Genomic DNA, 24530 nt, shown 5'->3' with positions numbered 1-24530 from the left:
GTGGGTGAGAGCGGGCAGCACAAATTCACAGAGTGGATGGGGGGCCAGAGAGAAGCCAAGGACATCACACTGACTCTTGACTCTCAGCTCCCATGTCTGAGAGGCCTGTCCAGACCCTCTTCTCTGACCCCAAGGCTCTGTAGGTGGCCTGCCACTACCTCACAACTCACCCACCACCAACACACACACACACACACACACACACACACACACACACACACACACACGGACTTAAAAAGCTCCAGTGGGTCTGTTTTGGAGGACCAACGGCACTCTTTCGGGAGAACAAGTTTGACAGCCCACCAGAGGACATCCATCCTCCTCTTCAGCCTGCACCATCTATCTGACCATGGCCCTACCCCAGCACCCACTCACCTGAGAAAACTGTTTCTCCCGCATCTTGACCTCCTTCTCCACCAGCTGCTGCCTCCGAGCGCTCTCACTCTGCAGCCTCCGTTCTACCTGTTCCCGCCTCCGCCGCTCCTCCTCCAGGGCCTGCCTGCGCAGCTCCATCTCCCTCTCCTGTCCCCAAGGTCAGGGGTCAGTTCCCAAGGAAGCCCTCTGTGTCCCCTGCTGGTCCTCCTCAGGCCTGCACAGGGCTACAGGAGGCCTGGGACAGTGGCCAGGGCAGAGGAGGCACCGTCCTCAAAGTTCACCTTCTCTGAAAGCCCTGCTGGCTAAGGATAAGCCCTTTAAAGTATGACTGTCCCGGCTTCCAATGCTGGTTCTGCCAACATTATTACCCTCACAGAATCATTAAACTCTCTAAGCCTCAATTGCCTCATCTGGAAAATGGGTTTAAGAATACCTATACCTGTCAAGCACAGAGGCATACACCTCGAATCCCAGCAGTTCAGGAGGCTGAGGCAAGAGGACTCCAAATTCAAAGCCAGCCTCAGCAACTTAGCAAGGCCCTAAGCAACTTAGCAAGACCCTGTCTCAAAAAATAAAAAGGGTTGGGGATATGGCTCAGTGGTCAAGCACCCCTGGTTCAATCCCTGGTATCAAAAAAGGGGGCATGGGGTGGATTAAAGAATGCCTACTCCTAGAATTGTAATAAAAATTAAATGAGATCATTTATATAAATGCCCATCACTGATCCCAGAAGTAAAGTAGCACTCAATAAATAAATGGAGCTCTTAATACTTTATCTGAATTCCTAGAACATGAATTATTTGACAACTTTTTTTGACAGCTAGTGTATTCAGTGGTCCTTCCCTTATCACTGATTTAAGGCCCTTGGAAACTTCAAATTATTTTTTTGTGTAGTTAATATTTGTTGTTGAACCTTAAACTTCATGGGGAAAAAATATGATAGGACACCAAGTTCACAAAGAACTTATATAAACCATCCCAAAAGGTATCAGGGTCAATAAAACAATTCCTAAATACGGAGCATGTCTCAATACTTTATATGTCTTAACCAACGCTAAAAACTTTGCCATTTGCAATTTCTTCCCAGCTTGAAACTCAGCAGAACATCTTTCCCTCTCCATTCACCAAGAGATGCTTTGTTCTACTTTGATGTAAATAAGACTGAGAGGCACTCTATTCTGGTCTGCCATCTAAATGTTTAGAGTCTTTTAAAACAAACAAACGAAAATCTCTAGCTGCTGACTCTCACTCTCATCTCAAAAGATGCAGAGCAAAAGAAAACAAAATATTTTTAAAGTAAGCCAAGAGTGGTGGCTTGAGCCTACAAGTTCAATGAGATCACCTGGGCAACATAGCATGATCCATTAAAATAAATAAATAAATGAAAATAAAGATGCGGAGTGCCTGGTCAGCCTCTGCAGACATTCTGCTGAACTTCTCTCCCAGGCACAGCTTCCCTCTGCCTTTTAGTGGCCCAGGATAAACCACTAGTCCCTCTTTTCTGAGTCCCAGCTCCAAGCACACATGAAGAAGATGGGACTTTTCCAGAGCTCCCCAGCCAACACCTCTGCTCTGGCTTGGACAACTGCCTCCTCTCCCATCCTGGGCCTCAACCCCCAGTTCCTGATTTTCCTAACCACCCCCAAGAGAAATGACCTTCTAGACAGAAATCAAACTTCCCATGGTTCCCAAAACTCCATAGAAGGAAGCAATCAGACTGGAAGTTCCCATTCAAGAAATGCCTGCTGGCCGGGGTCGCTGTGCTGCCTTCCCCGTGCTGAAGAGCTGTGAAGCTACATCCTGGACAAACCTCCTGTGCCCATTTGAGGAACACAGACTTTTTAAATACTCTATTCCCAAGGGAACAATGGGCAGTTAATGGGGTGAAAGGGCTTGGAACAGAGCACAGGCCCTTGGCAGGCGGAGGGCAGCTCTGGGCCCCACTGCCTTCTGCCTCTTGGCCCAAGTTAGCCTCACCCTGGACTCCATGAGCCGGCTCTTCTCTGCATGAGCTTCTTTTAGCATCTTCTCCATCTCCTCAATCTTGCCCGCATCCAGACCACTGGCACTGGGAGGGAGAGGAAGAGAGGCTGCATCAATGAGCCAAGGGGACATGGCGGAGGTGGTGGGCCTGGCGCAGAGGTGGTGGGCCTGGCGCGGAGGTACCTGGACATGTTGTCAGGAGAGCAGGCCGAGTTGCCCCCAGTGGAGATGCTGGTCTCCATGCTGTCCGAGCTCTCCAGGCTCAGTGTGTCATAGGCGTGTTCACCCTCGTCACCACGCTCCCGCCCGGCTGGCAGGTGGTGTAGGATGGAGTGGTGCATGAGTGGGGGGTAGCCCGAGGGGCCTGCCTGGAAGGGCACTGCCCCATGCAGGGCATCCCACTGGCACTGCGCCTCTGCCGCCGCTTTCTGCTTCAGCTCAGCCAGCCGCCGCCGCTGCTCCTCGATCACCTGCTGCCCTGCAGGAGAGACAGGTGGGAGTCACAGTGGGCTCCCCACCCAACCAGGAGAGGAGATACTAGCATCATCACAAATCATCACAGACAGAGGGAGGAAGCGAGGAGGTTAACACAGGGCAGCCCTCTCCCAGCACCGGCTTCCCTGAAGCCCCAACAGCTCCAGACCAGCAACCCTGCCCAGGCTTCGCTGCCCGCACAACTGGCCACAGCGCATAGTCTGGTTTCAGCATCCTTTCAGCATCCCGAGACCACACAGGCCATGAAACTTGTCCAGGTGGTACCCTGGCAGCATGACGGCCAGCTGGCTGCAGCTTTCAACCAAGGCCTGAACAGGGGAGCAGGACACATGCACCCACTGCCTGCTAGGGGAGGAAGGAGATGCGGAAGCCATAGGAGCATCGGGTTGCCAATGCAGTCCCCTGCAACGCAGAAGCAAGAGCAACAAGAGCAGGACAGAAGGCACCAGAGACAAGGAGCAGAGCTGAGGGCAGCCTGGGTGAGCTGGAGGGGCAAGGCCAGCGGGCACCCAGACCAGCTCGGCCTGGGAGCCTGCCTGCAGGCAGCAGGGCCCTGGGCAGGACACATCATGCTGATGCTGGGGCAGGGGATGCCTGGCCAAAGCAATGCCCTCAGTGACCAACGCTCTACCTGCTGGGTCGTCAGTTGGGAGGGGCTCGGCAGGAAGCAACTCGACTGATGTGGGGAACCCCAGGCAGAGGGTACGGAAGAGAGACACAGGGGGTGAGAGGAGAGAGAGGCACAGACATGGGCTTTTCAAAACAACCAAAATGCAAACGAGCAACAGGGACTCCTGGGTCCCGGGAGCCAATGTCTCAGGGAACCATTCTGGAGGTCATCCAATCCATCCCCCTGCCTCCAGACAGGGCAATGTCTAGACCTACTTAGGTCAACAAACACTTCCCTTATTGGCTGGACTCTCTAGGAGAGAACATGTCACAACCCCCTAGACCTTTTGTCCCCTGTTCTAGAGTCTTCTTAATATCCAGTGATGCTCTTCCTTAGGCACCTAATCAAAATCCTTTCTGCTATTGTCCAGAACCCAGTGAAGGAAAAACAGCCTGTGAAATGTGGGGAGAGGGGTCCCCCAGGGAGCAGTGGGGCTGGCACCATGGCCACTCACCCTTCTGCTGCAGAGCCAGTTGGCGCTTGGTCTCAATGTCCTGCAATGTGGCTGCCAGGTTGCGGGGAAGGCTGCCAGTGCCATTCTGGGTGAGCAGAGCACTCTACAGAGGGAACAGAGGGCCGTCACGGGGGCTCAGCACCCCACCTCACCCCCAAGGCCTGCATGGGTGGTCTTGGCCTCTTCCCAACATGGCAGTCTCCATTTTCCCATCACCCTGTCCTCAGACCTTTGGAGAAGGGCTACGGCCCAGAGTAGCCACGCTGAGCTGTGAGGATGAGGAGGAAGAGCCAGAAGAGGAGGGGAGGGGGCCACTGCGAGTCCGGGGCAGGGGACTGGTGGCCTCACCATCCATCTTGGAACGGTAAACCTGGAGGAAAAAGACACTGCTCTGTGACCTCGGGGTCCCCCACTGGTCACACCCCTTTGTAACCTAGGCAGGCTGTGATCTCAGGTATTGCCTGGCACCGGACCTCTGAGACCTTCTGGCTCCAGCTAACAAGAGCTTGAGCTTCCTCAGCCAGGCCAGGAGGGAGAGGCTCTCTGCAGATGCCAGGCCTCCTTCACACACCATTTCTTCCAAGGCCAATCCTTGACTCAACCCTGGGTCTGAGAAAGGAACTGTAAATTGACCCATGCAAGGAGTCCATGTCAGTCAGGCAGATCTGCATAGGACACCAACTGGAGACCAGTGTCCTTCCAGTCCTAGCTCTGCACTAACAGGCTGTGTGACCTCAGGCCATGCACCTCTGGACTCCGGGCCTTGGCTTCCTTATCTGCAAAAGGAAGGGGCAGCTCTAGACTAAATAACTGCCAAGCTCTCTTGCAACACTAACACAGAGAATATGATCTTTGGAGTCAAGAGACCTGACTCTCTGCAACTTTTCAGCCGTGTCACCTTGGCAAGAACACTCATCTTCTCCATGCCCCAGTGTTTGATCCGTAAAATGAGAGTTAACATCATCTCAAAGGTGAGAAGTGAGAGTTAACAACACCTCAAAGGCCTGTGGGGGTAATTAAATGAATGAGACCATGTCAGAGTCTCAAGGCAGCTGGACACAGGAGAGGTACCACAGATGTTCTATGAACCAACTTCTCAAAAGGAACACGGAGCCAAATATGGATTACATATGCCAACACATGTAATCCTAGCAACTCAGGGGGCTGAGGCAGGAGGTTTGCAAGTTCAAGGCCAGCCTCAGTAACTCAGTGAGGCCCTAAGGATTTAGAGAGACCCTGACTTAAAACATTAAAAAAAAGGGTTGGGAATGTGGCTCAGTGGTTAAGTGTCCCTGTGTTCAATCCCCAGGTCATAGCCTTAGAGGTACAGTGCCTTCACTCAAGAATGAATACTGAATGGTGGAATCTCAGGCAGGGCAGCAGGTGGTAGGGCAAAGCTTAGGGAGGAGACTGCCTATCACCCTGCCCCATGGTCACCAGCTTGCTGCAGGCTCAGGAAGGCCCTGCCCTCTGTGGCAACTCTAAGGAGGCTGGGGCATGTGTCTGGGGATGCAACTTCAGAAGGGGATGTCCCCTTCTTTTCTGTCCCTAAGTGTCACTCCTGAGAAATCAGGAGAACAAAATACTGACTGTTCTCCAAGGATACACTGGTTCTAGCTGCAATAGGCCCAAGAGTGTGTCAGGCCCCCATACTGGGAGGAAAGCTCTGGGGAGAAGCCCCTTCCACCCCCTTCCATCATGTCACCCTAGGACTTAGGAGGCTCATCCTCCAGCTGTCCTAAACACCAAGATAGCTGCCCACAGAGAGTCCCTCATTGCTCTCTCAGGGCCCAGAGGCCCTCCTTGCCATGCTGGGATGGCCCACTATCCAGAATACACTGTGTAGCTGAGAGATTAGCAGGAGGACTCAGTGTAGACAGGAGCAAGACTTGGAAGGCTAGATGGTGAGGAGGTTACCTGCAGTTGACGGGAAGCTTTGGCGGGCAGAGGCGGGGGGGAGGAGCGAGGGGAGGCTGCAGTGGGACCAGTCCCCAACCCGGCCATCAGCTCCTGGTACCACTGCTCTAAGTCTACAGCAGGGAGCAGCAGCTTCTCCATCTGAAGGGGCAAGTGGAGGGTGGGGATGAAGAGGAAGGGCCCGGACAGGAGGGGAAAGGTGATGGGAAGAAGAGGGTGCAGGGAGGAGAGGATGGGAAGGAGGATAAAGGAGGGTCAGGAGGGAGAGATGGACAGGGAGGTGAGGGAAGAAAGGAAGGGAGGGAGGGAGAAAGGAGAGCATAAAGAAAAGGAAGAGAAAAACAGTGAGATGACAGTTGGCTTTAAAAGGGCAAAGAGAAACAGGGGACAGCTCCCAGAACACAGACCCTCACCTGCCAGCCAGCTAGCCAGCCAGCCCTCAGGCACCGTGCAAGCACTCCCCTAGGGCCAGCCCAGGGCCAAGGCTGGCAAACAAGGGTGGCACACACACAGCCAGCCAGCCAGCCATGGTGGGGCAGCAAGAACACACAGACCACCGACCTTGGGTGAAGGCGTGATGGAAGCGAAGGAGGAGGGCAGCGCGGGAGGAAGGCAGGTGGCGGGAACCAGGTCCCGAGAGGCAGAGGCCCAGGGAGGCAGGCCCGGCGCGGGGGCTGGGGGTGTGGGTGAGGTGCCCCACAGCACCTTTAGCTGCTCAAGCGTCACGTACTTGGGGGAAGGCCAGATGCAGAAGGGAACATAAGAGGTTAATGGGACTGGAACCCAAGAGACGCCCTTCCCACAGGGGAGGGAAAGGGAGGAAGCACAGAGCAGAGTCCAGCCCAGGACGGCCAGAGTCCCTGGGCAGGATGCCTTCCCAGAGCAGAAGGCCCGCTCCTCTTGGGGCCATCAGGAGCTGAGGACAGCTCCCTAGGCTCAAGGGAGAAAGGGAACCAGTCTTGACCCTGCTGTGCCAACGTCCTTCTCCCTTCTTGCTGAAGACAGACCCTGCTGTTCCTCCACCCCCACCCAGGCCCAAGGGGAAATGGAGGGCATCCACAAGGAGGCTCTTGGGCACAGATGGGCACACTCGGTGGCTGGTACCTCACTGTCAGGCAGGGGCGGTGTGAGCACGCTGGCGGAGGTGGCAGAAGCATAAGGGTCCAAGCGGAAGCACAGCTGGAAAACCTCTGCCAGGCTCACATACTCCTAGGATGCCCAAGGGGGCGAGGGGGGTGGGCAGAAAAAAGGTTAACAGGGTTGAACCAGGTCTCTAGCATCCCACGTTCCATGCCAGGCACAGAGCCATCACTCCATGTCAAAACAGAGCCCAGAGCAGGAGTAGGATGCTCACGGTAGCCACCGACGGCTTTGAAAGTGAAGAAACTTGGAGAGGCCTGACTGCTGAAGGCTCCTCCTGACCTCTACTTTGGAGACCAAACTGGCATTCAGTCACTGTCTCCAGAATACCCTCAAGGCCCATCCCTGAGTCCTGGCTAAGGCAGGTGAATAAGCTCAGAGAAGATCTTCCAAAAGCCCACAAGGAGCAGCACCCAGTACCTAGAAACCCTACTCATCTTAACCGCTGAGCATCCCCAGTAGGGCACACACATGGCAGCATCGAACACAGGGCACACTGTTCCCCAGGGCCCCTCACACCACATTCACCAGGGCAGAATTGGAAAAGAGCGAGTAAGTGGAGACCCCACTAGGGCCTCAGAAGGCAACCTCTGAAAAAGAGCAACTAAAAGCCCTGGCAGGAATATGGGCCCACTGCCTAGGGTAAGTACTTGCAAAGATGTTGGCACACTTGACTCTGAGTTGGGGGACAAGGACAGTCATACTTAGAACCTGAGCTTATCTATGTGCTGGAGGCACAGCAGGCACCCACAATATATGCTGGATCAAAGCATAGATTCCTTGGCCTGCCCTATGCAGGGCACCCACGCAGGATGAGCTCCACAGCCAGACTGTCCTCTGGGGTAACTTAAAGGGAAAATGAGCCAGAGTGTCCAGTGTATTGTGAAAATTGATGAGTGGCATGCAGAATACATGCAAATTTAATATGCAAATCAATGTTCTCATTTTGCAAAGGCTGATCAGGCACTCTGTGACGACAAAATGGCACACTCACACAAACTCCCACACTCTGCCCAGCGAAAGGATAGTCATCACACGCCCTTCAGCTGGGCCCTAGGGAGGAGCTGTAGGCAGGAGCTCAGTGGGCACGCAGACAAGGCAGCGGGCAAAGAAGAGCAGGCAGTTAGCTGCAATTACCTCTTGTGCTTTGAGGCAGAGTGGAGTGGAAGCAGACGGGGTGAAGGAGACAGAGGGGACCCCAGCCTGAGAAGACCCCGAGAATGGGCCCAGAGCCTTGGTCCCCAGCCCCATCTCTGAGGATTCGGAGATGAGCAGCTGAGCCTATAGGGAGGGTACATGGTGAGGGGCTCAGCCCAGTCAGCCCACTCAGGCCTAAACTGCGTGTGCAATGAAAGAGATAGGAAGGCTGGAGAGAGGTCAGGAAACCTATCCTAGGTGTACTTCACACACAGCATGTACAGATGGGGAAAGAACTGCTTGAGGGGCCTCAATGCCCACTTCTGAGATGAAAGCTTGTCTCCAGACTATAGCCTAGGGAACCCCAGCATCAGGACCCCTTGATCCCTACCCTGCCCCTTGAGATAAGTCCACACAGCCCCGTACCCCACCAAACCTCTGAGCTGTCCACCAGGCCCCTCACAAAAATTCAGCCCCCAAAATGATGAGATTGATGACTCCCGAAAGCAACTAACAGGAAGCAAGTTGGTGGCCACAGAGAGCCAATCCCAGACCTCAGGGAACTCCCCAAATCTCTCCATTCAGGAAGATATCATTGGGGTGAAGGTGGCACATGTTGCTCCAGGCCTCCCAGGACCCCTCCCTTGACCAGAAGCTAGGAGCTGACCCAACAATGTTACCTCTTTGAGGGTCGAGGTGGTCTTCGGGAAAGGCCTGCCCCCCGTGAGTGAGTGGTACCTTCTTTCCAGCACAGTCAGTTTCTCCTTTTCCTGTGAGCCCCAAGTGGCAGAGTCAGAGGAAAGAGGGGGCAAGGGTGATAGAGGGGGGGACTCTGTGACCGGGGCTCCATGCTGGCAAAGGTCCACCCCAGCCCTCTGTGCTCCCTGCACTCACCCTACTCCCAAGCCCCACCCAACCCAAGGAGCTACCTTCTGCAGCAGCTGCAGGGATGCATTCTTGTCCCGGGCCAGGCGCTCCGACTCCTGCACAGCCTGGGCCCGGATCTGCCCAGCTTGACTGTCCAGGACGGCCAGGCGCTCCTAAGGAGATGGGGTGATTAGTCAGGCCCTGGGGAGATGGGGCTGAGCCCAAGGTGAGAAATGGCTGACTCTCTCCTGCCCAGAGACCCCAGGCTCCAATGAAGGGAATCAACCACCTCTTCGCCTTGGCCTTGACTCAACCCAGGAAGACCTGGCTGCCATGGCCAGCTCCATCTCTGCTCCTCCCTCCCTCAACCAGTGACACTTTGCCACCAGGCATTACCACCAGAACCCAGATCCCCAAATCTCCCTTCCCTCACCCCATAGCCAATGGCTCCTGAAGCCTAGAGACACTGAATAGCTTCCTGCCTCATGCACCCACAGCCACCACCCAGCTGGGTCCTCTCACTAACCTCCTGCTTCCACTCTCAAATTTCTGATATACTCTACATTCACAAAATGTCTTCCTAAAAGGTCTCTGGCTTTATCTGAGTTTTCTAATCTTTCTAAAAAGAATATATATAACTTGAATTCTTTTCTTTTTTAATCCACAACTAAGGTCATACTACCTCTTTCCTCAAAATCTTACAGTGGTTTCTCATTACCCATAGGCTACAGCACAAACTCCTTACCTGGCAACCAGTCCCACCCTTTGCAGTTTCCTGCCTGCTTGGCCCTCTGTACCCCTAGCTGGGCATGCTGTATACCCAGCTCTGCGCCTCTGGACTCAGGCCTTCCTCAGTCCAAAAGGGCTATCTGGGGTTTGTCCACTCATCCTGAGTCTCCTCATCCTCCCAGAACAAATGCTACCCCACCACAAGCCTTCCTTGATCACCAATTTCTTTGCTCCCTTCTCTGTGCTCATATGATTCCACCTCACTGCCCTTCTTATCCTATTGCTATTTGTGAATACATCTGTCTCCACCACCAGCCCTGGCTAACTATAAGATCCAAGGGCAGGACCAGTGTCTTTTCCATCTCTATAACCCCAACAGGGCTTAGCACAGTGCCTCACTCAACAATCATGTGCTGAAAGGAAATAAAAAGACACTAGTGAGGGGGAAGCATGAGGGCTAGGGACAATGGGCTGGGTTATTCCCAGGAGGGTTTTCTGGAAGAGAAGGTCTTAAAGCATCTTCAGAGCAACACATGGGAGGGGAAGGCATGACTCCCTAACCTGGAGTCATCTCAAGTCAGTGCTGCAGCAGGCCAGGCAGACCCTCAGCAGGAGTGCCATTTACCAAAAATCTAGTAGGAGCCAGGAACTCTGCTAAATGTTACCTCATTTTAATCTTATGAGGCAAGTGTTCTTATGCTCATTTCATAAGTGAAAACAGACATATTTAGGAGCAAACATCGTTTAGTTAGTAAGTGGTATAGCTAGAACCAGATCTGTTGGATTCCAAGGCCAGTGCTTTCAACCGCTCTGAACCAGAGTGGACAGAGAAGCACAGAGCTCCAGGGCAGACACAGCCTGGGGTGAGACACTGGGAGCCCAGGATGAAGATTAGGCAAGGCTCACCAGGAGGAGCATGGGGAAGAATGTGACCCCCAGGGTCTCAATGGTTGAGGACACCCAGAGGCCATGGTGGGCGTGGAGAGGAATGAAGTAGAGCCCACTACCACTGACCCCTCCCAGACTTCCTGAGCTCACATCCACTAGGGCTTCAAAGGCACAAGATCAGTTGATCTAAGGCTCTTTGCTGCACTTCCTCTAGGAGGAAAGAAAAAGAGGTTGAAGAAGTGCCAGCCCTTAGACCCTGTGGGCCACAGTACAAGAAACATGGATTGTGGACCAAGCTGGTCTGGGTTCCAACTCTAACTCTGAAATCCAAGATGGGAGGCTTTGGACAAACTTGGCTTCTGCAGGTCCTAGTTTCCTTGTCTATAAAAAGAGAATAAGAGCACCTGTGAGATGACCTAAGGACAGCAAGGAGGCCTCCTGGCAGGGTCCCTGGCACACACCTATGGGTTTGGGAAATGCCAGTTTTCTTCTTTCCTTGCATCAGCCTTACATTGGAAAGTGGATGCAGCTCTGGGAAGAAAGCATGGACTCTCTGGACTTGGGAGGTCCAGCAGCTCCACTTTTGCCACCATCCAGTCCCCCAACTTACCACTTTTGGACACTGTTCCCTAGATCTGCATCCTTACCTTCCACACTCATTCCAGCCAGGCAAACTGCAATGCTTGTATATGGATGCACGAGCTTGAGGCTCAGCCAAGAGCATATGAACCACCTGGTCTATCTTCTCCATTCCCTCCCCTGCCTCAGCCTAACACACACCTGCCCATCATCCTGTCACCATTTGTGCCTGGTCTGGCTGAGATCAAAAGCAGATTATCAGAGCACTAGTGCAGCAGAACCCACCAGAACACAATACTCAATACCCTTGATTTATACCTCAGCCATGTGGAGACTGAACCAGAGATGGAATCTAGAAGATGCCTATCCTAGGGCCCCAGCTAGCTCTAATATTCAGATCATAGGTCTCTATATGTGTCCCAGCCTTACATGGGCAAGGGCAGGACTGGGGATAGTGGTAGAGTATGTGTTTAGCATGCATGAAGGAGGGGCCCTGGGTTCAATGCCCAAAACTAAAATAAATAAATAATGACAGGAGCAAGCCTCTTCCTCTTCCACTTCATCTTTCTCCTCTTCTTCTTCTTCCTCTTTTTGTGGAGGGGGAGGTTCTAGGGATTGAGCCCAGGGGCACTCCGCCACCGAGCTACATTCCAGCCCTTTCTTTTTTTTTTTTTTTTGAGACAGGGTCTCACCAAGTTTCCAAGGCAGGTCTTGGATTTTTGATTCTCCTGCCTCGGCCTGGCCTCTAAGTGGCTGGGATTACAGGCTTGGGCCACCATGCCCAGCTCTCCACCTCCATCTTTTACTTCTCTGACCAATCAGTGCCCAACTCTCAAGGTGAGCCGACGCCACTTTCTACTGGAAGACTGAGGGGAGTCAGAGCTTAATTTTAGCCATCCTATGTTGAGCACTTTCTACCATCATGTCCTGTTCTGCCTCTACATACTAATTCTCATAGAATCTTGTTATACTTCTAATACTACAGACAGGGAAATGAGGCCTCAAAAGTAAAGTTTTTTTTTTTGTTTTGTTTTTAGAGAATTTTTAATTTTTACTTCTTAGTTCTCGGCGGACACAACATCTTTGTTGGTATGTGGTGCTGAGGATCGAACCCGGGCCGCACGCATGCCAGGCGAGCGCGCTACCGCTGAGCCACATCCCCAGCCCTCAAAAGTAAAGTTAACTCTCATTACATCACCAACTTCGATTTCAGCAGGTTACTGGCCTCCAGCCCCCTTCCCCACGGGCCGCCCTCAGCAGGAGTGGACGGGACACACCTTCCTCTGGGCGACACTGCGCAGCAGCTCGGCCTTGCTCCGCAGCAGCCCCTGGCCCGCCAACTCGCGCTCCTCCTCCACGCGGCTCTCGCGCTCCAGCTGCTGGAACTCCAAGTCTTCAAAGAGCTTTGTCTCCGTCTCCAGGGCCTCTGCCTCCTTCAACGACAGCGACATCGGGAATTGGGTGGTGCTCACAATGCCACTCTGGGCCAGGAAGGCCAGGCCACAGAGGTGTGGGTTTGGGGGGCTGCACCCGGGAAAACTAGGGAAGGCACCTGCCCCCACCCAACTCCCTCTGCTCTGTTCGGCTGTGCGCCTTTAGCGGGCATCACAGTCTGGAGCGCTGATCCCCCCCAACCTTGCCGGTCCCCTCCAAGCCACAGCACCGACCCTGGTGTCCGGCAGGTACTGCAGGGGCCAGGCGGTCCCGTCCCACTGCTCTCCTCTCTTCTGTCTGGGCGGTGGCCCGCGGGGGCCGGGGGAGGGGGCTGGTGGAACTGACCCTTCTCAGCTGCTCCTGTAACTGTTCCCGCACTGACTCGGGGCAGTTATCGAGCTGCGTCTGGAGCTCGGCGTAGAGCGCCTGGCGGGCCTCCAGGTGCCTCCGTCCCGCGGCCAGCTCCGCCCTCTCCTGGTCGGCGGGAGGGGAGGGAGGCGGGGCACAGGGGAGAGAGAACACACACTCCTCAACTCCGGCCCGGCGGGGGAGGGGCGCGGGCGCAGCGCGAGACCGCGAGCGGGACAAGAAATCAAAGAGAAGGAAGAAGAGGGCAGAAAGGGAAAGTGAACAGGGTGGAGGTAGAGGGAGACAGGCCAGAAGCAAAGGTGTAAAACAGGGCTCAGTGGCGCAGAGGACAGTGTAAGACAGGCACAGGTGTAGGGCAGGGTGGAAATTTTGGTCTCTTGGAGTTCCTTGAACTAGGAATGTCTGGGTAGATATTAACGTAAGGCCTTCTGTTGCCTCTCCAAACCAGTCAAGGTCAAAGTTGATTCTACCTGGTGAAGCAGAGCCTCAAGCTCCACGCGCTGCCCAGAGACCAAAATTTAACCCAGGGAGAAAGAGGAGTGATGAGTTAAATCCAGGGGCTGGGGAGGATGTTAGAGCTACAGCAATGCAGCAAGGGGACCCCAGCCCAACACCCTGGCTGCCCTCCCCTCCTGCTCGGGGTGGGGGTGGGGTGCCAGCTCTGCAGGCTGAATTTCAGCAGGGATGAGGGTTACAATTAGTTCGGCCGTTGCCATGGTAATAGGAGCCCCGGGAGTGGGTACAGAGAGGAGGTGGATGGCTCTGTCTGGGCGAGATGACACTCTGAGGGCGGCAAGGGGGACGAGGGGAGGAGTTGGTGAGTCACCCCTCTAAAGGACAGGCAAAGGAGAAACTGTGATTACTGACACCAAAGCCAAAGTGGGGCCATGGGCTGAGGGCTGTAAAGGGAAAACAAATGAACCTTTTCCACCACCACCATCACTACCACCATCACCAACAGCACCTTCACTGCCACAACCTCAAACAGCTGGGCCCAGAGAGAAGGCAAAGCCCAGGCCTCCAAGCAATCTCAAGTCAATGAGAAGTGAGGACAGGCAGGTTCCTCATGAAATGTTGAGCTTCATCCCTGAGAGTGAGCCCCTACACTGCACTCCACCACTCACCCCGCCTCTTCCCTCCACACCACCCACCCACCTACCCATCTCCAAAAGAAGGCCCTTATCAGAAGCTCCTGGGGTCCAGGCACTTCCACATTCTTGGACCCTGCCTTTAAAATAACCTGTGTTCTAGATGGCCTCTAGCGGGTGGGGGAAGGATGGGAGAGGCTACCCCTTCTTCTGATTGGGGTATGTGGATTTGGGAAAACTAAGTGGGGAGCCACTGAGTTGACACAGAGGTCCTGTCCAATCCCTCCAAGGCCATGCCCACAACTGGACCTCCTTACCCCTCATCTCCAGAGGGCAGGTGGTTGAAGGAGTACAGCCTGCCTCCCCCTGCTCTGCAGGAAGCTGCTAACTGTCCAGTGGGAGGGGCTGTTCAGGCTGAGCAGATCTTGAGCCAACCATCCCCCCCCCCACCACCACCTTTATAGCCCTTCTGCCAATGCCCCATAGAGAAAAGTTTAGCTGCTGTGCCCTCCTGCGACTTCCTTTCTGATCAAAACCATAAGATCCCACATCAAGAAGGAGACAATATTAGAAGGGAGAGGTCAGGGCACGAAGGCACCTGTGGAGTTAGTGCAAAAGCAGGCGTGGCTCAGCCCTGCCTGGGTGGCCTGGCAGTTAGGGGCATGCGGAGAGCCCAGGACAGTGATTAGACAGGGCGTTAGTGCAGGCTTGGTTGACAAGCATGGAGTTAATTTGGCACAGAATTTGGGAGTGTGGTTTTGGGGGCCAGAGCCAAAGCTCAAAAAAAAAAAAAAAAAAAAAAAAAAGAATTTTTAAGACTTTCAAAATTGAGGGCAAGAGGAAGATACTCTCAAAAAATCCAAAGGGAAAATTTAATTCTTGGAAAAATACTGTCAAATCCAGAAATAGATGACCCCTCTCCACTTCAGAGCTTTTGGCACGTTGTTGGGCATCTTGGACATGCTGGAATGGCCCCTGTGGGATGGAGCGGCCCCTGCAGGCTGGCACGAAATCTGAAAGGGGCAGGGGCAGGAGCTGGGACCATCTGAGATGGGAGGGTGCAGATTCTGAAGACTTGGGAAGCAGAGGCCTGTGGACCATCTCCCAAAGACCACAACCTAAGCATCTGAGGCATGCTGGAGGAAAGTGTCCTCCAGATGGCGGGACCCAAACTTGAATCAGCTCCCAGCACAAGTCCCTCCAGCTGTACTCACTGCCCAAGAAGGGGCCCTGGCACTTCCTAAAAGGGCCGTGAAGGGCCCAGAATGGCAGGAACCCAGGCACCCAGAGGTAGCACAGAGACCCAGACAGAGAAGACCACAAACACCAGCCCAGCCCCAGGCAGCACCCTTCAAGCTGGTACCTTCCAGAGAGGACTAGGCCCCTGGCCCTCGAGGACCACAGAAACCACCTGGTATGCAGGGTGGATCATAAGGTGAGGGGTTCAGGGCCCCAGGGAAGGCATTTCTCCTTCTCTCCTGGGTCACTGGTTCCCAGCACCAAGCTGGACCAGGTGTGGATTACCTTGTCTCTCTCCTTCTGGATGCCAGTCTCCAAGGCCACCAGCTTCTCCTGTAGTTGGTCTACTGCCTTTTGCTCCTTCTGCAGCAGTGCCCGCTCTGCTTCCCTCTCCCCCTGCAGCAGCGCCCTCTCCATTTCGGCCTAGAGGTAGATACCAAGATCCCTATTAAAACAGAACTCGGGACCCTGTAGGGGTCTGTACCCTACCAGCCAGCTCACCTCTCTGGCCGCTTCTTGTAGCTGCTGCTCTAGCTCCTTCACGCGGACCTTGAGCTGCTCCACACGCCCCAACACCTGAGCCCGCTCCTCTTCTAGGGCTAGCAGCTCTCCTTGGAGCTTGGTGCTAGGTGCATCTTCATGCTGGAGGGGAGGGCAGCCATCAGCCAAGGATGCCCAGTGCCTTCCAAGATAACAGATTAAGAGACCAAACCATATATTCTTCAGGGCACTTAGAAAGAGTGGTTGAACTGAGACAGGAGGCTACCCGCCTGCCTGCCAGGGAAGCCATAAAAGCTCAGCCTCAGGGAATAAAGATTTACCAGAGTGCCAGGCCTGGGTGGGGCCCCAAGGAAAGGCAGGTGAAAAGCCTATTAATAACTCGGGAAAGTCAACACCACCTCTGTTCTTTTCCTTGCCTCCTCATTTCTACACCTCTGGTCTCTGGTCTCTTCCCAAACAATGACTTCATTACTTCCCTCCCATTGAGTCCTGGCATTCACCACACCAGCCTCCCTCTGGTGCCCTGGCCCTGCCCCTCATCCAGTGGAGTCCCTCAGCCCACCCCACCTCCTGCTGGGTGCTCTCTGTGCTACTGCACTCCTCCTTGAGATTTTCTTCATCTGAGCGCTCCACGCTCTCCCACAGGCGTTGGGCAGCACTTCCAGGCTCCTCGCTGCTCCGTCCAGAGGCCACAATGGCCCCGGCAAAGCCTCGTGAGGGCCTCCGACCTGCCAGTGCCAAAGCTGCAGTGGCCTCCCCAATGCTGGGCAGCTCCCCGGCCTCTGGTCCCCCATCAGCCCGGCTGTACTCAGCACACAGGTTCAGGATGGTCTCCAAGCGCTGGCGCTCCTGGGAAGGGTAGACAGAACAGGGCATAAGGGAGAGGCCGAGCCCTGCGGGGAGGGAGAGCTGGAACACTAAATGCTAAATGCATGGGGCCCAGCATCAAGTCAGGAGAGCACCAGCCCCAAGAACTGTGGGAGACCAAGGCAAGGTGAGTGCCCCAGAAGTGGACATAAGGAACCAGCCTGTGTGCCACCTGTCCATGTGGCCAGCCCCTCCTATCTTCCTGTTTCCTCTCCCTTCTCATTCTATCCCAGGATGGGGCTTCCACGTGGTCACAAGGACACACCTGAACACACACAGAGACATATGGGTAGTCAGACTGAAGACCACAATGAGACACATGTCAACTCAGGTGCTCACGCTGACACAGGTACACACAGATCTTACGCACAAGGGCACAATGACACACGGATATGCACACAGGCAGGTGCAGATGCAACGTGTGCACTAGCCCTACGTTAACAGGTAGATACACACGCAGACACCAGCCCTGACATGCACAAATACATACTCACACAGATAAACATAGTCCACATACAGCTGGGTGGGCACCAGCAGACAGACAGGCTGGGAAGCAGACCCAGGGGCCCACAGGACCTGACACTCAGCCCAGACACACATGAAAAAGAGGTACAGCTGAGACCCAGTCCTCTCTATCCCCATCCCAGCTCCAAGCCACCCTCAGACTCCTTACCAGCAGGGAGGGCTGCTGCTAACTGTTGAATGTGCAGACCCAGATACAAGTGCTCTGTGGCCCTGACACTTACAGCCTTCCCTACACACATCAAGAAGCAGTCACCTCTCAGAAGATGGAGATGTGAGGACAAATAGTGCAACCATGCTCCTGATCAGCGTCCCAGTCTCCATTCACAATACTCCAGCTCTGACTCCTGGTGCTGAGCCTCCCATGGCCCTCTGGGGTCTGTTAACCTCTTCAAAGGTTTCCGACTACACACAGTTCAGCCATGACTCCTCACCCCTCCACACTTACCCGGTTTTCCTCCTGCTGCTTGCCGGGTTCCATGGCAAAAAATGCAGGAACAGAATCCCAGCACCCAGAAGGCTGGGCCCATGCCCTGCCCCCGCCCTAGGACCCAGATAAGCAGCCTGGTTGGGGTGGGAGGGGCAGGGCGGGCAGCCTCCAAGACTTAAAGTGGCAGGTGGGGCAGGTCAGGGCTGGTGGTAAGGTGTGCCGGTGTGACGGGATGGGGGTGGGGAGGCTCAGTGGAAGAGTTGAGGCACTCTGCCTGTGTCTGGGGCCAAGCTCACTGCCCCTCGAAGGAAGAGATCCCAGGGTGGCCAAGCACTGTGGTGTAGGCCAGAGCCAAACAGTGACTGAAGATGGAGCATTGGGAAAGACCAGGAGCCCACTTCCCACCCAGCAGAAGCACACTGTTGCACACCCTCTCCCCAAACTGTCTAGCTTCTTCCCAAAGGGTCTCCAGTTCCAGTTCCTCTCCTTAAACCAATCCCATAGTTCCTGGGCCCTCAGGAACCCCATGCTTCCACTCTCAAGGGAAAGTGAGCAGAATCCATTTTCCTGTATGTGGGCTCAAGTATGTATACATTGGCCAGAGCCTCTGGAGCTCCTTGTACTATCTGGAGAATCCCTGGCCCCAACCTAGCTCAAATGCCAACTCCAACACAGCTGCCCAGAGCCACACCCAGCCCTGCATGCACCCACATGCACACATGCAGACGCATAGGTCACAATCACACATGCCAGCCAGGGGCTGCCCACCCTGTTCTTTCCCTATTCCCTGCTACCATACTCCCAGTTATCCTGCTGGCGCTGAGATGAGCAGCTGCCTTCCATTTGTAGAGGTCAAAAAGAAGCAAGAAAGAAGGACCAGGAGCTATTCTAAAGAACAAGCCTCAATGCCGGAAGAGTTGGGGAACTCTGCCTGTGTCTGGAGCCAAGCTCACTGCCCCTCAAAGGAAGAGATCCCAGGGTGGCCAAACACTGTGGTGTATGCCTATAATCGCAGAAGCTCAGAGGATGAGGCAAGAGATCACAAGTTCAAAGTCAGCCTCAGCAATTTATCGACTTAATGAGATCCTGTCTCAAAATACAACAAATAAAAGTCTGGGGATGTGGCTCAGTGGTTCAGCACCTCTGGGTTCAATCCCCAGTACCAAAAAAAGAACAAGCCTCAAGCTGGACATTGTGGCGCACACCTGTACCTCAGCTACTGGGGTGGCTGAGACAGGGGGATCACAAGTTTAAGGTCAGCCTGGTAAACTTAACAAGACCCTCTCTCAAAACAAAATAAATAAATAAATAAATAGGGATGGGGCAGGCAGTAGTGGAGTGCCCATGAGTTCAATCCCCAGTACCAAAACGGAGTGAAAAAGCCCCAGACAGAGATGGAAAGACAGCAGATTTGGGTTCCAATTCCAACTTTGCCAAAACTTGTTGTATTACTTCAGAAAATCCAATTCCCTCTTTGGGCCTCAGCCTTTTCATCCCCACAACCTGCTTCTCAAACTGAGAGATACAAGGCCTCACCATAACTAAAACTAAAAAATAAATATTAAAAAAAATAAGTGGTATGCTTTCCTAAAGATTCATTGTACTGGGGTAAATAATTAAAACTTAGTTTATACATTAAAACAAATGCTCTGTTGTAGAATATATGCAAAATTAGCAAGAATTTAAAATAAAGCCTTAGAGGTTTCAAAGTTACTCTTCAGGGCACCAAAACTATGAGATACTAGTCATTACGGTGTATCCTGAAGTTGGGGATGCATAAGCCCAGGCCCTATCCAAGGGCCCCCTTGCTCTGCCAGCTGGCCTGCCCACACCCTGGCAGAGACCCTGCCTTGGATGGTGGCAGTCTCCCTGGCATCTGCTCACCAGCCTCTCCATCTCCTGCTCCCGGAGCCGCTCTTGGCGCTGCCGCCGGTGGTACTCCAGGAGGTCATCTTCATTGTCACTGATCTCTGTGATGCTATTTTTCCTTTCCCGAGTGACAGGTACCCGCAAGTCCCCACTGGAGAGCTTCCTCTGGGCATGAGGACTCTGGCGTGGCGAAGCCCCAGTAAGAGAACCCAGACTATAGGCTGGGCTCAGCCTGCCACTGAAGCTGCCCTTGCGAGGTGCCAAGGACTCCCCCAGGGTGGGTGAGGGACTCCGTGTTCTGCGGCCTCGTGTCCCCAAAGTCAGGGAGAAGTCCTCCGGTGAAGCTCCATGGGCTGCCCACCGCCGGGGCCGTGGACTGTCTGCTACCTCCCTGGTGAGCTTGGGATCTGGGGTGGTCCGAGCAGGTAGTGGGGAGAGAGCTCGTCGGGACAGAGATGGGCTCAAGGGAGGGAGTTCTCGCATACTGTCCAGGCCCCGCCGACCCAGGCGGGGACTCTCAGGAGGCTGCAGGGTGCGGGTAGCTGACCCATCTGAAAATGTTCGGCCCACCAGTTGGCGAGAGGGACTCGTTGTCAATACCCTCTCCGTGCTGGGAGGGTCACGGAAAGGGCTTGGAGGGCGGTCCTGGAGTGTGCTGATCTTGTTGCGAGGAGCAGGAACTGGAGACTGGAACTTGGGGCTGCCAGGAATGCTGGTGGGTTGGCTGCGGGCACCGGCAGCTGGGTATTCACTCAGGCTGATAGCTACCACAGGCAGCTGCCCTCCCAGTCGGGGACTCTCAGTGGCTTTGCGGGCTTCTGCCAAGACCGTGGCTGAAGGGCTATCAGTCAATAGCCCACGGAGGCCAGGGCTGGGAGGCCTCTCATGACCTCCTTTTCTACCCAGCCGGGGACTCTCAGAGGAGCGGGCACCACTTGGGCGGGACTGTGGGGGCTGCAGGGCCAAATGGTAGCTGGATGAGCGAGCAGGCACCAGTGGGGGGACAGAAGACAGTCCTGGCTCTTGCCCACTGGGTGAATGGCTGGCACAGCTCCCACTGCTGGCTGGTGAAGAGAGTGGTGAGAAGGCTGGAGAGGTGTTCTCATAGCTAGAGCCCACAGACATGGCCCCAGGGCTGGTTGGAGGGGACAGCAGGTAGCGGCCACCATTAGCCATTGGCGACAGTGGGGAGGTTGCAGCAGGCTTCTTGCCAGCAGCTCCAGGTTCCTCTAGCACCAGTGAGTCCATGATTTCCTGCAGGTCCTTCTCAATGGAGCTCACTAAAGAACTGTGGCTGGCACAAGCTGGGGGTCCCCGGGTTGCAGGCTGTGGGGTATGGTTCCCATTCACCAGACTTTCTGATTCAGCTGAGGGAAAAAGCAAAGAGGTCTCAGGCTCTGGCCTTGGGCTTTGGAAGCTACATATGCACAAGAGCAAGGACACCACCCCACCTCTTCCTAGCCCAGATCTGAAGAAGCCAGGATATCTGGGTTCTTCACCAGGTGCTGGCACCAGCCAGCTCTGCCACTGCTGTGCTCTGTATCCTTAGCCAAGTTACTTGCCCTCAGTGTCTCCTTTTTGTAAAGGAAGAAGATGGGCAGGACCCTCCTGGCTCTAACATTTTATGACATAAGACAAAGTTAGCAAAATGTCAGGATACATCTAAGCCTAGTTTTTGCCAACTTGCCCCTGGACTAGACTCCTTCCTGCCTTGGTTTTCTCATCGTCCTTACATTTCTCTTCAGGAAGGGTAACGGGGCATTCTGCAAAGGAGATGGGACCTACTGTGGAGTGGGCCAGAAGTTCCAGGGCCTCCTACTCTAATAGGACATCATTTCCTCCCAACACAGCAGCCAGAGACCCAGGGAAAAAAAACAAAGCCTCAGGGCTGGGCAAGAATTGTGCTCTGGAGCGCTCTGTCCAATCAGAGGCAGGGGAGGGATTCAGTGCTAATGGCTGGTTCCTGGAAGCCCTGCTGGCCAGCCACGAGGTGCAGCTCAATGCCTCCAATTATCCCATTAAGCCACACCAGCAAGAGCCTGCCTTTGCCTGGCCCCTTGTCAACCAACCAGGGGACTGCAGTCCCTGGAACCATTGCCTCAAACAGCTCTGAGAAGTGGCATAACAAGGCTGGGGTGGAGGCAGGGTAAAATTAAACAGGGAGTGGACTAGGAATCTAGGCTTCTGTGCTCCCAGGGGACTAGAAGAGACTGGGGTTGAGAAAGAGGAGAAAGGAACTCCTATGCAAGACAGAGCATGGGTCCAAATTCTGGGACTGTGTGCAACACAGTCAGATGGGGTTGTCATGAATAGTGTTGATCCCAATGACCACTCAACTTTCTTCAAGTTCCCGGACTATACATTTAGGTCACCGATAACTACTCTACCAGATGTCCCAGACACATGTGTCCATCTGCCCCATAGCTTCATTGGCACCTATAGCCCTGCAGCCATTGAATGCCACTGCAAAGTCTAGAGAGGCAGACTCACTGCCCCCCACCCCTAGGCAGCTGGCTGAGGAGGCCTGTGTTGGTTCCTAGAACAATCACCGATTCTCCTCTGGGGATCAATAATTCACACACAAACTGCAGCTGCTCCTCTGAGTCATCGTCGAGCATGGCAAGGCCTGAGGGTTGGGTAGGACCCAAGAACATGATCACCAGCAGGTGGGCCCCACCAGGGCTTACTGGGGGTTCAACCTAATGCTCAGGCCATTCTTGAGGGTGAGGTTCCTGGTGGTATCACAAGAAGGCAGGGTCCCAGACACTGAGTGGCCTCTTCTAGGTCAGTAGGATAAAGTCTGGCAGACCCCTCTATCCCTCAAGGTACATCAATTCCCAATTTCAGCCAAGCAGCACTGCCTCGGCTCTCTCCCAGTAGCCCCTCTGCCTGGCCTTCTCCAGCAGACTATGGTAGGTAGCAGCGAGACCAGACCCTGTATATTGTCCCACCCTAACACTGTAAGAATGGTTGAAGTGGGCGAGAAGAGGTCAAAGGGGTACCACCAATCCAGCACCTCCCTGCCCAGGCTAGACACCTACCAGAGCCAGGGTTGTAGGGGGGCCCAGGAGCCCGGCCCCCTGCTGGAATCATGCTCTTCATCCACTTGGCTTCAGCAGGGTGGTTAAAGCGGAGGAAGGTGGACTGACCCAGGCACAACATGCAGCCTGCAGAGAAAGCAAATGCTTGCAAGGGACAAGCAGGGCCAAAGCCATCCCAACCCGCAGCACAAGTAGGTTCACCCCCAGCTCCAAAAAGCAGTTCCCACCTATACTTACAGTGTCCCCACAATGCACACCTGACCCTGCCTGTCCCTGAGCTGGGCCCATGTGGGGCTCCACAGCACAGAGCAGAGTAGAAAGAACACTGGCAGGCAAGTCCCCAAACTACATCCTCTTAATTCCTCTTCTCACTACCACCTGTGAGATCTTTCAGTGAAGTTACTTCACCTCCAACTCTACTTCTCTCCTCAGAAAAATGGGACCATACCACTGAGCTTACCGAGCTAAAAAGACCATGTGTGAAAAATATCATCAGTGGAGAAAGTTCTTCAGAGAACATGAGCACCACATCCTCCTACCCCCAACCTAGATTCATGATACATCCAAACATCTTCTGAATAGAACGGTTAGTCTGTTTTTTACTGTTTTTCCAGTACTAGGGATTGAACCCAGGGTGCCTTACCAATAAGCTACATCCCCACATGTCCAGCAGTTTGGTTTTCTTTTCTTTTTTTTTTTTTTCAGTGCTGGGTATTGAACCCAGGCCTTCATGCATGCTAGGCAAGAACTTGATCCCTGAGCCACATCCCCAGCCCTCCAGCCCTTTTTATTTTTAATTTCAAGAAAGAATCTCACTAAATTGCCCAGGCTGGCCTTGATCCTTCTGCCTCAGCCTCCCAAATCACTGGGATTACAGGTATGCATCACCATGCCCAGCTAAAAGGGTTAATTTAAAAGGCAGCAACTACCAGAGTCACAAAAAAAAACTCTGAGATAGTAGACAAGGGAAAAGCCATGGTTTAGTCAGATTCCTTCTTGCTGTGTGGCCTCAGGATTACTGCCACCCTCTCTGAGTATCTAAGGAGTAACTACCACCTGTTTCTTCTTTCTTTCTTCTTCCTTCCTTTTTTTTTTTTTTTTTGAGAGAGAGAATTTTAATATTTATTTTTTAGCTCTCGGCAGACACAACATCTTTGTTTGTATGTGGTGTTGAGGATCGAACCTGGGCCGTACGCTACCACTTGAGCCACATCCCCTCCCTCCCTCCCTCCCTCCCTTCCTTCCTTCCTTCCTTCCTTCCTTCCTTTTTCAGCACTGGGATTAAACCCAGGGATGCTTTACACTGAGTCACATCCTCAGCCCCTTTTTTATTTTTTATTTTGAGACAGGGTCTCACTAAGTTGCTAGGGCCTTACTAAGTTGCTGAGGCTGGTCTTGAACTTGTGATCCTCCTTCCTCAGCCTCCTGAGTCACTGGGATTACAGAGGTGCCCCACTGTGCCTGGCCATCCCGTTTCTTTCTTTCTTTCTTTCTTTCTTTCTTTCTTTGTTTTTTTAACCCTGTTTCTTTTTGACATGGCATCCTCTGGCTATTCCTCTAGTCTCACCTGGAATCTAGTCAGACCCAGACCACTAGGCTCAGTAAAGCCCATTCCCAGGCGGTAGACACAAGCCTAGTCCTGCCCAGGAAGTGTGAGTGCATAGAAGGGGGAGGTTATTATGTGGGAGCCAGAAAATGTAGCCAGGGGCTCAGGAGTGTGCACAGTGGCAGGTGTCCCCTCAGGCGCCTAAGCCTGGCTGGCAGAATTCCACCTCCTTGCCATACCAGGTGCTAAAGGACTCCTACAGAAGATGCTATGCTAGGAGAGGCCAGAGCCCCTGCTCTCTACCACCCACCATTCCATTTGTCCACACCCCTGGTCTCAGCCTCCTGTCTACCCAACCCAATGCCACTTGGCACCCCAAACTTCATGCCA

At 53.9% G+C, this 24530-nt stretch overlaps 1 protein-coding gene across 38 annotated transcripts in view; it reads right to left on the bottom strand.

Moving 5' to 3' along the window:
* Positions 1 to 24530, bottom strand: part of Phldb1 (pleckstrin homology like domain family B member 1) — a 47683-nt gene that overhangs the window by 8845 nt on the left and 14308 nt on the right. For 7 of the 38 annotated variants that reach the window (XM_078047087.1, XM_078047109.1, XM_040285319.2 and 4 more), the window contains 18 exons: positions 22595 to 22720; positions 19569 to 20920; positions 16433 to 16714; positions 15866 to 16006; positions 15650 to 15787; positions 13014 to 13142; positions 12512 to 12667; positions 9101 to 9211; positions 8852 to 8941; positions 8172 to 8315; positions 6456 to 6623; positions 5895 to 6035; positions 4207 to 4347; positions 3978 to 4080; positions 3485 to 3529; positions 2542 to 2836; positions 2353 to 2443; positions 376 to 522 (listed from right to left, as the gene is read on the bottom strand). In XM_078047087.1, coding sequence (XP_077903213.1) covers positions 376 to 522; positions 2353 to 2443; positions 2542 to 2836; positions 3485 to 3529; positions 3978 to 4080; positions 4207 to 4347; positions 5895 to 6035; positions 6456 to 6623; positions 8172 to 8315; positions 8852 to 8941; positions 9101 to 9211; positions 12512 to 12667; positions 13014 to 13142; positions 15650 to 15787; positions 15866 to 16006; positions 16433 to 16714; positions 19569 to 20920; positions 22595 to 22720 — 3800 coding nt within the window. The remainder of the gene's footprint in view (positions 1 to 375; positions 523 to 2352; positions 2444 to 2541; positions 2837 to 3484; positions 3530 to 3977; positions 4081 to 4206; positions 4348 to 5894; positions 6036 to 6455; positions 6624 to 8171; positions 8316 to 8851; positions 8942 to 9100; positions 9212 to 12511; positions 12668 to 13013; positions 13143 to 15649; positions 15788 to 15865; positions 16007 to 16432; positions 16715 to 19568; positions 20921 to 22594; positions 22721 to 24530) is intronic. The other 31 variants (XM_078047085.1, XM_078047086.1, XM_040285323.2 and 28 more) reach the window with 19 other exon arrangements.

The sequence above is a fragment of the Ictidomys tridecemlineatus genome, chromosome 4 (genome assembly GCF_052094955.1).
Source record: "Ictidomys tridecemlineatus isolate mIctTri1 chromosome 4, mIctTri1.hap1, whole genome shotgun sequence".
Taxonomy (NCBI): domain Eukaryota; kingdom Metazoa; phylum Chordata; class Mammalia; order Rodentia; family Sciuridae; genus Ictidomys; species Ictidomys tridecemlineatus.
Note: the sequence above shows the minus strand (reverse complement) of the source record. Positions and strands in the feature narration are given on the sequence as shown.